The sequence below is a fragment of the Staurois parvus genome, unplaced genomic scaffold, assembly GCF_062004578.1.
Source record: "Staurois parvus isolate SC_StPar_1 unplaced genomic scaffold, SC_StPar_1.0 ptg000120l, whole genome shotgun sequence".
NCBI classification, from domain to species: domain Eukaryota; kingdom Metazoa; phylum Chordata; class Amphibia; order Anura; family Ranidae; genus Staurois; species Staurois parvus.
The window spans coordinates 7700337-7714051 of NW_028317916.1; the positions used below are offsets into that span (position 1 = coordinate 7700337).

General features: G+C 40.5%; 1 protein-coding gene across 6 annotated transcripts in view; it reads right to left on the bottom strand.

The window, feature by feature from the left end:
• CADPS2 (calcium dependent secretion activator 2) overlaps positions 1-13715 on the bottom strand; it is a 694049-nt gene that overhangs the window by 576727 nt on the left and 103607 nt on the right. For all 6 annotated transcript variants that reach the window (XM_089672135.1, XM_089672134.1, XM_089672133.1 and 3 more), the window contains exon 7: positions 8755-8866. In XM_089672135.1, coding sequence (XP_089528261.1) covers positions 8755-8866 — 112 coding nt within the window. The remainder of the gene's footprint in view (positions 1-8754; positions 8867-13715) is intronic.

Consider the following 13715-nt stretch of genomic DNA (forward strand, 5'->3'; position numbering starts at 1 on the left):
ATGTGCACCTTACTTCAAAAGCTAGTTATAATTTGCGGTTGCCAATCTTGTATGGCTTGCTTGCTGGATTTGGCGTGGGGACAAGTTGGTCACCTTCAGCTGCCATTGTGCTCTTGCTGGGCTTCTGAGATGTCCCTGCGCTTTTAAGGAAGAATGGTCTCCCTCCAACCATATCTGCCCTTAATTAATCCACTGCTACATAGTATATGCTCCAACTTGGGGACTCTTGAATTTATGAGCTAGGACCAAACTTTACAGAGGAGCCTTGATGAGGCAGTGTGGCTTATACATATATTTGTAAATGTGTGCAGTTAAAAGCTCTGTATTTAACACATTTTTAGTGCAAACATTTTTTACTTATTTTTTTTGCAGGCCTGCTGTGCTTTGTGTTTTGTTGTTTGTACATTTCAAACACTCTAATTAAAGCGGTAGTAAACCATATGAAGGAAAGAAAAAAGTTCCCTGAAAGGTAATGTCATAATGTGCTAGTATACAGGTGAAACTCGAAAAATTAGAATATCGTGCAAAAGTTTGTTTATTTCAGTGATGCAACTTAAAAGGTGAAACTAATATATGAGATAGACTCATTACATGCAAAGCAAGATAGTTCAAGCCGTGATTTGTCATAATTGTGATGATTATGGCTTACAGCTATTGAAAACCCCAAATCCACAATCTCAGAAAATTAGAATATTACATCAATAAAACAAGGATTGTACATAGAACAATATCGGACCTCTGAAAAGTATAAGCATGCATATGTACTCAGTACTTGGTTTGGGCCCCTTTTGCAGCAATTACTGCCTCAATGCGGCGTGGCATGGAAGCTATCGGCCTGTGTCACTGCTGAGGTGTTATGGAAGACCAGGATGCTTCAATAGCGGCCTTCAGCTCTTCTGCATTGTTCAGTCTCATGTCTCTCATCTTTCTCTTGGCAATGCCCCATAGATTCTCTATGGGGTTCAGGTCAGGCGAGTTTGCTGGACAATCAAGCACAGTAATCCCACGGTCATTGAACCAGGTTTTGGTGCTTTTGGCAGTGTGGGCAGGTGCCACGTCCTACTGGAAAATGAAAAATGAAGTCAGCATCCCCATAAAACTCGTCTGCAGAAGGAAGCATGAAGTGCTCCAAAATCTCCTGGTAGACGGCTGTGTTGACCCTGGACTTAAAGAAGCACAGTGGACCAACACCAGCAGATGACATGGCTCCCCGAATCAACAGACTGTGGAAACTCCACACTGGCCTTCAAGCATCTTGCAGTGTGTGCTTCTCCATTCTTCCTCCATACTCTGGGTCCTTGGTTTCTAAATGAGATGCAAAAGTTGCTCTCATCAGAAAAGAGGACTTTGGACCACTGAGCAACAGACCAGGTCTGTTTTTCTTTAGCCCAGGTAAGGCGCTTCTGACGTTGTTTGTTGTTCAAGAGCGGCTTGACAAGAGGAATACGACATTTGAAGCCCATGTCCAGGATCCGTCTGTGTGTGGTGGCTCTTGATGCACTGACTCCAGCCTCAGTCCACTCCTTGTGAAAGTCCCCAACGCTTTTGAGTGGCCTTTTCCTGACAATCCTCTCCAGGCTGCGGTCATCCCTGCTGCTTGTGCACCTTTTTCTTCCACACTTTTCCCTTCCACATAACTTTCTATTAATGTGCATTGATACAGCACTTTGGGAACATCCAACTTCTTTTGCAATTACTTTTTGAGGCTTTCCCTCCTAATGGAGGGTGTCAATGATGGTTTTCTGCACAACTGTCAGGTCAGCAGTCTTTCCCATGATTGTGATTCCTACTGAACCAGACTGAGAGACCATTTAAAGGCTCAGGAACCCTTTGCAGGTGTTATGGCTTAATTAGCTGATTAGAGTGGGACACTTTGAGCCTAGAATATTGCACCTTTTCACAATATTTTAATTTTCTGAGATTGTGGATTTGGGGTTTTCATGAGCTGTAAGCCATAATCATCACAATTATGACAAATCACGGCTTGAGCTATCTTGCTTTGCATGTCATGAGTCTATCTCATATATTAGTTTCACCTTTTAAGTTGCACTACTGAAATAAATAAAATTTTGCACAATATTCTGATTTTTCAAGTTTCACCTGTACATCACATACTAGCACAGTATGTAAAAGTTACCTTAAAATGAAGCCCTCCAACGGCGCGCTGTCACCACTGCAGAGGCTTCCACCTTCCTGTCTTCCTTTCGGGTTTGCAAACTCTGGCTCTCGGACAGGCAAGGCCGTGATGACGTCACTCCCGTGCATGTGTGTGGGAGTCTCAGGCCAAGGTACACAGCTCTAAAGTAACAGCACAGGTATTCCTTCAGAGCGCATGCGCTGGCTTAAATAAAAGAGAATATCTCCTAAACGATGCACGTTTAGGAGATATTAATTTAACCTACAGGTAAGCTTACAATAGAATTATAAAAAAAACGTGTTTATTACCACTCTAATGGGCAGTATGCCAAACCGCTAACTTTTCAAATTTCATGTCTTTATGAAACAAAACATCATATAAAGACATAATAATTGTAGCACATGCACAAGATCTCCCCACAGTTCTATCTAGACAGAAGCAGACTCTCAGCCAAAAGCACCATGTACACTTGCATTATACCAAGGAAGACAGGCAAAAAGTACAGCAATTAAGAAATATCAATACACACAGACAGATACCAGAAAAAGCCTTCAGCAGCCAAACGGGCACTCAGGATCAAGTGGAGATGATTGTAGTACATGTACAAGATTTCTCCACAATTGCTGTATGTAGATGGAAGCAGACTCCGCTACAAGCACCATATGCATTTTCATCAGACCAAAGAGGAGATCCAGTCAAAACGTACAGTAATTACCAAACATCAATACACATGGACAGATACCGGAATAAATCTTTAACTGGCATGCGGACCCTTATCAGAACTCCAGTTAATTTTTTATTTTTACCATGCACTGGGGCTAAGCCCCCACTGCATTGATGAGCTTCTCGTTTTTTTTTTCTAGGGGTGAGGACTAAGCTCATACTCACCTGATCCGCCAATCGTACAGTAAACCATGCTCCTCCACGATCCAGCAGTGGACTGCTCCTGTCTATGGAGCACGCACTGAGTGTGCTGACATCAGGAATAGTCACTTTACAAAACCACTGGACCACGGGGGGGGGGGGGGGGGGGGCAGGAGCCAAAAGGACTGGTCTTTTGTAGGGATCGGCAGGTCAGGTGAGTATAAGCTTTTAACCTGTGCAGTGGCGGCACAGCACCACTGCACGGGCAAAAATCAAAAAAACAATTTCTTAAATTTCTGCTTGAAGATCAGAGGGAGATGGGAATCACAAAGTTTTTGGGTAAAGTCCACTTTCCGAAGTTAGATCTCCTCATTCATTGTTTCACAATATTTCAATGTGCTTAAGGCAGTGGTCTCCAGCCCTTTGCTTGACTTTATCTGGCCCTTGGGGCACTGTTCCTCCCAATGATTTAAAACACTATCACTCCCACTGACACCAATGATGGGGCACTCTTCCTCCCACTAATACCAATGATGGGGCACTATCCCTGCTCCTACTGACCTCAGGTACTATGTTATTTCTTTATTCCTTTTGACCGCCAAGTCTGCAACATTGTCTACTCTTATACTGATGCCGAGGCATTTTTCTGTACTCCCACTTGCCACAGTCCGGCCCCCTAAAGTCTGATGGACAGCAAACTGGCCCTTTGTTTAGAAAGTTTGAGGACTCCTGACTTAAGGCAATGGTTGTGGCTTGGTCATTCTTCTTTTAACTTTAAAGGCCTTGCACACTGAGCATCTATCCTTGATGCATAAAACTCTGGCATTTAGATGTGGCTGGAGGGCAAGGGTGCACCATCCGGCCCCACTACCAGTAGACTGTCAAACTCTATAAGAGTCTGACAGCTTCTGCAGTTGAGTAGATCTGGGCAGCACACACAACGGTACTTTCATTTACAGCAGTATGTACCCAGTGCCAGGCATTTGTCCTGGGGTGCATACTGCCCTAAATTATATACCACTAGGTGCACCATCCAGCTGTCCAGCTACAGCAGCTGTTAAACTCTCTGAGTATGACATACAGCCAACAGCAGAGCTGGATGGTGCACCTGTACCTTCCAGCCACAGCTGAGCACCGAAGCCCCATGCACAAAGGCTAAACACCTAGTGTGCATGGGGCCCTAATCTCAATCACAAGATTGGGCATTCTGCAGCAGATTTTCCTGCAACAATCTGGAATTCATCAGTTACTTACTGAAAGCAAGTTGCTTATGTCCCAGGACTACAACGCATACTAATATAGCTCCTCAGTTATGCTCCACGGTTCAGATGTATGGATTAACATTTGTATGGACTTTAAAGTGATGCTAAAGACTATATTTTTGGTTTAAAAAAAAAACAAAGAAAAAAAAAAAAGAGAGGTCACTTTCTTCACATTTCGACAGTCCTCCGCCAGCACTCTCAGCTTCTTCCTATGCCACGTGCCTCCTTAGCAAGCTGGGTGCTAAGGAGGCACTTGTGAATGAACGCTCCAGAGCGGGGCTGTGTGCATCCATAGACTGCGTGAGTAAGGCACGCCCCTGGTACCTCACAGGAGTTTGACTGACAGAAGAAGGAGCCTATAGCTCCTAGAGTGGTGCTAAAGCCAGAGACAGTGCTGGAGTGGTGATGTGTAGCAAGATATATGTTTAGGGATGAGGGTGGGTAGGACAGATAGTGGAGAGTTTTTTACCCTAATGCAAAGAATGCATTTAGGTAAAAAAACCTTTAGACTTTAGAGCCACTTTAAGTATATGGTAAATGTAAACATGTGAAAGGAAATGGGAGAGTGAAAAAACAGCAAAATAATTGTGATATTAGAAAATGCTATCCAGCCTCAAAAGGTACAGCAAATCAGGGATTATAAACACTTACCACAAATGCACATTTCATAATTTTAAAAACACAAAAACCTACTGCGTGTTCTAAGCCTAATTTTTTTCTACATGTTCCTTTTCACATTTGTTAACATTTACACATGATAAACTAGTGCTGCTATCTGTACACAGTGTTGTGAAAGCTTTACTCCTCTATTTTGTAAAGTTCAGCATAAATTGCTTAATTTAGAACATACACTTCTTTTAATTACAGAGCAATTCAGGGTGAGTATCAACTGTGTGAAACTGCAATTTACAAGGCTGCAGTGTCACTGAGAAACTTGGCCTTTAAAAATATTGGAATTACTAATGAAATTAATAGAATTGTGAAATAATTTCTTTTCAGATGGCCAACCGGGAGATAAAGCATATTTGAGGCATGGAAGCATAATATAATAAAGCTCTTTACTAATATGCATACCTTATTAAGTACATAATGGCAAGTCTGTTCATATGGTCCTTATTACAACCTTTAACCCTATGGAGAAGCACACTATAGGAGGTACCCACGCTTGTGTTTTATTGTATGCTTTTTACTATTTATATAAAATCATTGTTTTACAAATAAACATTCAAAATAAAAGTGCACCCAATACACAGAATTTGTATTAAGAGACAACAAATGGGTGCTTGAAATTGGGGAGCAAACAAGATGAGTCCCAAAACATACCAAATAATTTTTTTCAAGTGAACAAAAAGTGTCAGGAAAGGCTTGGTCTTCAGGTGGTTAGAAGAGTGAGTGATGCGTGGCATAAACTTCTAATGCTGGACAAAAAAATGCCCCCACCCCGCAAAACGACCCCTTTTTAGAAAGTAGACACCCCAAACTATTTGCTGAGAGGCATTTTGAGTCAATAAAATAATTTTTTTGGAAAATGACAAAACATTTTACACAAAATTGTCACTTAAATGATTTATTGCTCATACATGCCATGGGTATATGTGGAATTACTCCCCAAAATACATTCTGCTACTTCTCCAGAGTATGGGGATACCACATGTGAAAGACCTTTTGGGAGCCTAGCCACATACAGGAGCCTGAAATCCTCCTGTAATTACATCTCTCTTGTAATTTTATCTGCGTATTTAGCTATTTGCCTGCAGTTCAGCTTTAAGGCAATACACAAATCCACAGGAACTAAAGTTGCTGCGAGTTGACAAGTTTAGCCTAAAATGCTATTTCCTTGAATGAAGCAGGACTACACTACTCAAAGGTTCTGAAAATCAATTTCTAAACTCTGTGTACTAAAAGCTGCACTGAGAAAAAAAAAAAAAGGTTTGTTTTAAGAAAATACATTGCTGTTGCAATATTCCCGGAGCTTGCTATCAATTTCCAAACTTAGTGTAATAAAGTTCCACATATTTGGGAAAATAAAGACTTATTTTTTACAAAACACATTGCGATTTTATGCCTGGGGGTTGACAAATAAAAAAAAATCTACAACCCCTAGCAAAAAGTATGGAATCACCACTCTTGGTCATTCAATTGTTTAATTGTGTAGAAAAAACCTAATCACAGACATGCCTCATAACTATTTATATTTAACATTCCAACCTTCTGGCTTTAAGAAACTTTAAAAATAAAAATGAAAAAGAAAGAAAACCGTAGTCAGTTGCAACTGTTTTTGCATCTAGAAAGTTCAGGTTGGCTAGTTTTAAATATCATTATTGAATGTCTACGGCCTGGCTCATCTTTTACTGACTGACATTTTAACTAACGTTATACTTCTGCAAAAAAAAAAAAAAAAACACTGACACTGCCTTCCTGGTATATTAGAGGTCCAGGAACACCATCATGGCCTGCTCATCTAAAGTACAGCCAACTATTCCTGCCTCTGCCATTAAGATATTCACTAAAGACTTATTCCATATATGGTCTGGAGATGACATAAAACTGAGGGCATCACTTCACGTACCCTCCACTCATTAACCCTGGTTTCCCAGAATGTAAAAATAGCCCCTAGGACCCTGCACTCCCCGGCTCAATTGATTTAGCTGCCTGGCTCCTTGTTCTCAGAAATTCTATTTTACGTTATATAGCCATTAAAAAAAAAATAAAAGTAAATGCTGAATATCATACAATGCATATTACTGCATATTGCAACCACGTGTAAAGTATTTCCGAAATACAAAGCCTATATCTTAAAGAATAACTGGCCATCACATACAGTGAGCAACAGAAGTATTTGAACACCCTGCGATTTTGCAAGTTCTCCCACTTAGAAATCATGGAGGGGTCTGGAATTCACATTGTAGGTGCATTACCACTCTGAGAGACAGAATGTAAAAAAAAAAAAAAAAATCAGGAAATCACATTGTATGATTTTTAAAGAAGTTATTTGTCTTGCACTGCTGAACATAAGTATTTGAACACCTAAGAAACAGCAAGAATTCTGACTCTCAAAGACCTGTTACTGTGCCTATAAAAAGTCCACCTCTACTCCACTCATTAATCTAACTTAGTAGCACCTGTCTGAGCTCTTTAAAGACACCTGTCCACCCCACAGTCAGTCAGACGCCAACTACTACCATGGGCAAGACTAAAGAGCTGTCAAAAGACACCAGAGACAAAATTGTGGACCTCCACAAGGCTGGAAAGGGCTACGGGGCAATTGCCAAGCAGCTTGGTGAAAATAGATCAACTGTTGGAGAAATTGTTAGAAAATGGAAGAGGCTAAAGACGACTGTCAGTCTCCCTCGGACTGGGGCTCCATGCAAGATCTCACCTTGTGGGGTATCACTGATGATAAGAAAGGTGAGGAATCAGCCCAGAACTACAAGGGAGGAGCTGGTCAATGACATGAAGAGAGCTGGGACCACAGTTTCAAAGGTCACTGTCGGTAGAACACTACGCCCTCATGGTTTCAAATCATGTATTGCACGGAAGGTTCCCCTGCTCAAGTCATCACATGTCCAGGCCTGTCTGAAGTTTGCCAATGACCATCTGGATGATCCAGAGGAGGTATGGAAGAAAGTCAGGTGGTCAGATGAGACCAAAGTAGAACTTTTTGGTCTAAACTTCACTCGTCGTGTTTGGAGCAAAAAGAAGGATGAATTGCATCCCAAGAACACCATCCCTACTGTGAAGCATGGGGGTGGTAACCTCATGCTTTGGGGGTGCTTTTCTGCGAAGGGGACAGGACGACTGCACTGTATTAAGGAGAGGATGAATGGGGCCATTTATTGTGAGATTTTGAGCAGCAACCTCCTTTCCTCAGTCAGAGCACTGAAGATGGGTCATGGCTGGGTCTTCCAACATGACAACGACCCGAAGCACACAGCCAGGATAACCGTAAGAAGCATATCAAGGTTCTGGAGTGGCCTAGCCAGTCTCCAGACCTAAATCCAATAGAACATCTTTGGAGGGAGCTGAAACTCCGTGTTGCTCAGCGACAGCCCCGAAACCTGACAGATCTAGAGGAGATCTGTGTGGAGGAGTGGGCCAAAATCCCTGTTGCAGTGTGTGCAAACCTGGTTAAGAACTACAGGAAACGTCTGACCTCGAATTGCAAACAAAGACTACTGTACCAAATATTAATACTGATTTTCTCAGGTGTTCAAATACTTGTATTCAGCAGTGCAAGACAAATAAATTCTTAAAAAAATCATACAATGTGATTTCCTGATTTTGTTTTTAAATTCTGTCTCTCAGAGTGGGAATGCACCTACAATGTGAATTTCAGACCCCTCCATGATTTCTAAGTGGGAGAACTTGCAAAATCGCAGGGTGTTCAAATACTTCTGTTCCTCACTGTATTTCCATGAATTGTGTATGCTAATGACTAATTTGAAATCTTACAAGTACATTAATTGTATATTGGACCCCAACAGAACCTACCCTTCCAAGTTCTTTATCTTCAAGTGCCAAAACACCAGTGCTTTCTGTAAAGAGCTTTACTTTGACAACTGGTCGCGGATGAGTTGTTGTGAAATCTCCTTGTGTTCCCCATCTGTGGAATACAGAAGTAAACGGATCAACTCATTTGAAACAATACATTTACCTGGATTCAAGTAAAAAGTATAACACCCAAACCAAGATCAATCTTTTGGAAGAAGGCTTACTGGCTGATTAGCAGGTATACTAAATTAAAATCCTTTGTGGCAAGATGCTTCTGGATTTTATATTTACGTATTTATTTTTAATCTTGGGGAATTCTATTAAGGTGTGTTCCTTCTTAGGTTTGTGCCAAAAATCTAGTGGGTGATTCAACCCAACACTTACAGTACCTCTGACGTAAATCACTCACATAAGGGGTCTGCTGTAATTTGCTAGCCAAAAAACCCTTCAATAGGTGCCTCTCTGTAATGAGTTTTGATTTGTTACTGCTGGTAACTAAGCCTTTTTAGCTACAATTGCTTCATAAAGTCTCTATTGCACTTTCAAGAACAAGGCAGTGGCAGTTAGTGGTGCTTAGCTCCGAAGCCAGGGAGGCCAGGAGGTTTAGGGGGGATAGAAATACAGTTAAATTACTTTCAGGAGTACACAGACAATGTTTTTCTGGCTTACCAAGGTATTAGCAGGCATTTTTTTGTATTCTGTTGTGAGGCAGTACAATGAATTGTTAATTAATCACTCCATGGTATGTGCAGCTAGAGGTCAGCAAAGGTTTTTGGTAAAGATCAGTTACTGCTTGTTAATATAAATGCTTTACTGTCCATCTGTGCAGAATGACTACGGTTTTACAGAAAACTGTACTGAAAAAAAAAAAAAGAAAGCGGTCACTGCTGCTGCATGCTGGTAATGGTTCTTTTTCTCTAGTATTGATGCAAGAGACAGCCAGGCCATTAGCATTTTCAGAAAAGAGTTGGCAATGGGCCACCCTATAGCAGTTTACTGCTACAGGGCAGCCGCTCTGCGCAAAAGCATGTGGGTGTGGGTAGGGGTCTCGCATGCGCACCATTCTACCAAACTGTTGATTTAGCCACTCCTAATGTTGCTGCTATTTTTCTGATGGATTTGTTTAGTTTTTGAAGCCTTACAATGGCCTGTTTCACTTGCATGGACAGCTCCTTTGAACGCATGTTGTAGGTTCACAGCAATAGATTCCAAATGCAAATACCACACTTAGAATCAACTCCATACCTTTTACCTGCTTAATTGACAAAGAAATAATGGAGTAGCCCACACCTGGCCATGAAACAGCTTTTGATTCAATTGTCCAATTACTTTTGGTCCTTTGAAAAAGGGGGGATGGCTACTCTTAAGAGCTGTAATTCCTAAACCCTTTCTCCAATTTGGATGTACATACCCTCAAATTAAATCAGAGAATGTGCACTTTCAGCCCATATCCATTATATAACTATAGCTTGAATATGTTTTTGTAAATACCTAAAAAACAAAATCTAAAATTGTGCCTATGTCCAAATATATAATACACACACACACACTGCCATTTGTAGATGCTATAGCTTTCATGCAAACCAATTACTATACACTTATTGGAATTTTTTTTTTTTTTTTTACCAAAGACACATATGTCTTTGGTAAAAATATACATGTCTATGACAAAATATATATTTTTTAAAATTTCGGTCTTTTTTCATTTATAGCGAAAAAATTAAAATAAACAGGGATGATCAAATACCACCAAAAGAGCGCAGAGCTGTATAACAAAAAATGGCCTGGACATGAAAGGGGTAAAGTGACTTGAAAAAGTATTCATACCCCTTGAAATTTGGTACATAACTGTGAAGTGGAAGGAAAATGATAAATGGTTTTCAACATTTTTTACAAATAAATATGTGACAAGTGTGGCGTGAATTTGTATTCGGCCCCCGAGTCAATATTTTGCAGAACAACCTTTCGCTGCAATTACAGCTCCAAGTCTTTTTGGGGATGTCTCTACCAACTTTGCACATCTACAGAGTGAAATTTTTGCCTGTTCATCTTTGCAAAATAGCTCAAGCTCTGTCAGATTTGATAGAGAGCGTCTGTGAGCAGCAATTTTCAAGTCCTGCCACAGATTCCCAATTGGATTTAGGTCTGGACGTTGACTGGGCCATTCTAACAGATGAATATGCTTTGATATAAACCATTCCATTGTAGCTCTGTTCAAAGCTTGGGATATGTCTTTTATAACCTAACCCTGTTTTATACTTCTCCACAACTTTATCCCTAACCTGTCTGGTGTGTTCCTTGGCCTTCATGATTCTGTTTGTTCACTAATGTTCTCTAACAAACCTCTGATGGTTTCACAGAACAGCTGCATTGATACTGAGATTAAATTACGCACAGGTGGACTCTTTACTTATTAGGTGACTTCTGAAGGCAATTGGTTCCACTAGATTTTAGTTAGGGTATCAGAGTAAAAGGGGGCTGAATACAAATGCATGCCACACTTTTCAGATCTTCGTAAAAAAAAGTTGAAAACCATTTATCATTTTCCTTCTACTTCACAATCCTGTGCCACTTTGTGTTGGTCTATCACGTAGAATCCCAATAAAATACATTTACATTTTTGGTTGTAACATGACAAAATGTGGAAAATGTCAAGGGGTATGAACACTTTTTCAAGGCACTGTAAATCTTCCAAAGGGCAAGTGGTTAAATAAGCCAAAGCAACCAAAACTGCAGAACTCTGGCATTTATTTAGAGGCTTTGAAAAAAAAAAAAAAAAAAAGGCAATTTCTTAGAAACTATAGCAATAGGTCATTTAAAGTCCAATGTACTCACAAAGTTTCAAAATAAGAACAAATGGCTAAGAAAAATGTTAATCTGTTGCCCTTCGCTTTCTAGGGCTACAGAAAAGTATCTCATTGTACAAGTGGTAAAATTCAGGGTTTATCAAAAGGAAGCAATCATGAATCCATTTTCAAAAGTTTCTATGATCAATACGAGCTGACTCCATGGTTTGTGACAGCTCAACATCAGCTGTTAACTGTACCTGTTCACTGATGATTTTACAGGATATATTACAGAGATAGCTGTGCTTTCCCCCTTTAAACCTTTTGGTGCCAGATCCATTTTTTGTACATCATTTTAGGCCTAAAGATTACACAAAACCCCCAAAACATATATTTTCTGAAAGCAGATACCTTAGAGAATAAAAAAGTGGAAGTTGCAATTTTTATGTCACACGATATTACCGCAAAGATCTGGGCAACGCAAAATTTCAGTAAGAAAACACACTAAAGTGAATTTTAGGGCAAACAAACACAATAAATTACCCACATTTTTTGGAAAATATAGAAAACGAGGTTGCGCTGAGTAAATAGATATCCAATATGCCAAACTTTACATTTGTGTGCGTGCCTATGAAGTGGTGACAATACTTCTGTATTCTATATTTTCTTTGCTTCAAAAGATCCTATAGGTCATCAGTTAAGCATTATGGAGGAGGTCTTGTGCTAGGATTATTGCTCTGACTCTGGCATGTACAGCGATATGTAACATATGTATTGAAATCGGTGTTTTCATGTGCAGACGCCCTGACGTATACATTTATGTTTGTACGTGCGTATATGAGAGGGAGCTCAAAAGTTAGGGGGGGGGGGGGGGAAGATGTCCCAGGCTGAGCATAAGTGAGAATAAACATGGCCTCAGTCTTGGTGGTCAGTAGGAGGAGTGATATTAGTGGGAGGAATAGCACCCCATCATTAGTATCAGTGGTAGGAGTAGTGCCCCATTGTTGGTGTCAGTGGGAGAAATAGTGCCCCATCATTGATATTAGTGTAAGTAACAGGAATCATACCCCACAGTTGGAGGAATAGTGCCCCAAGGGCTGGATAAAGGCTAGCAAAGTGCCGCATCCTTTTCTTTGCCGAAATTAGGAGACCACTGCTTTAAAACATTATATTGCAATAAAAAGAAATACAAATGAATAGGTGTTTTTAAGTGAGTTAATCACTGTAACCACTTGATCTCCAGGCCATTTCTGACATTTCTCATATACATGAAAAAATTTGCATTTTTTGGGGGCTAGAAAATTACTGAGAACCTTCAAGCATTACATGTACAGTCAGGTCCATAAATATTGGGACATTGACACAATTCTAACATTTTTGGCTCTATACACCACCACAATGGATTTGAAATGAAACAAACAAGATGTGCTTTAACTGCAGACTGTCAGCTTTAATTTGAGGGTATTTACATCCAAATCAGGTAAACGGTGTAGGAATTGCAACAGTTTGCATATGTGCCTCCCACTTGTTAAGGGACCAAAAGTAATGGGACAGAATAATAATCATAAATCAAACTTTCACTTTTTAATACTTGATTGCAAATCCTTTACAGTCAATTACAGCCTGAAGTCTGGAACGCATAGACATCACTAGACACTGGGTTTGATCCCTGGTGATGCTCTGCCAGGCCTCTACTGCAACTGTCTTCAGTTCCTGCTTGTTCTTGGGGCATTTTCCCTTCAGTTTTGTCTTCAGCAAGTGAAATGCATGCTCAATTGGATTCAGGTCAGGTGATTGACTTGGCCATTGCATAACATTCCACTTCTTTCCCTTAAAAAACTCTTTGGTTGCTTTTGCAGTATGCTTTGGGTCATTGTCCATCTGCACTGTGAAGCGGCGTCCAATGAGTTCTGAAGCCTTTAGCTGAATATGAGCAGATAATATTGCCCGAAACACTTCAGAATTCATCCTGCTGCTTTTGTCAGCAGTCACATCATCAATAAATACAAGAGAACCAGTTCCATTGGCAGCCATACATGCCCACGCCATGACACTACCACCACCATGCTTCACTGATGAGGTGGTATGTTTAGGATCATGAGCAGTCCCTTTCCTTCTCCATACTCTTCTCTTCCCATCACTCTGGTACAAGTTGATCTTGGTCTCATCTGTCCA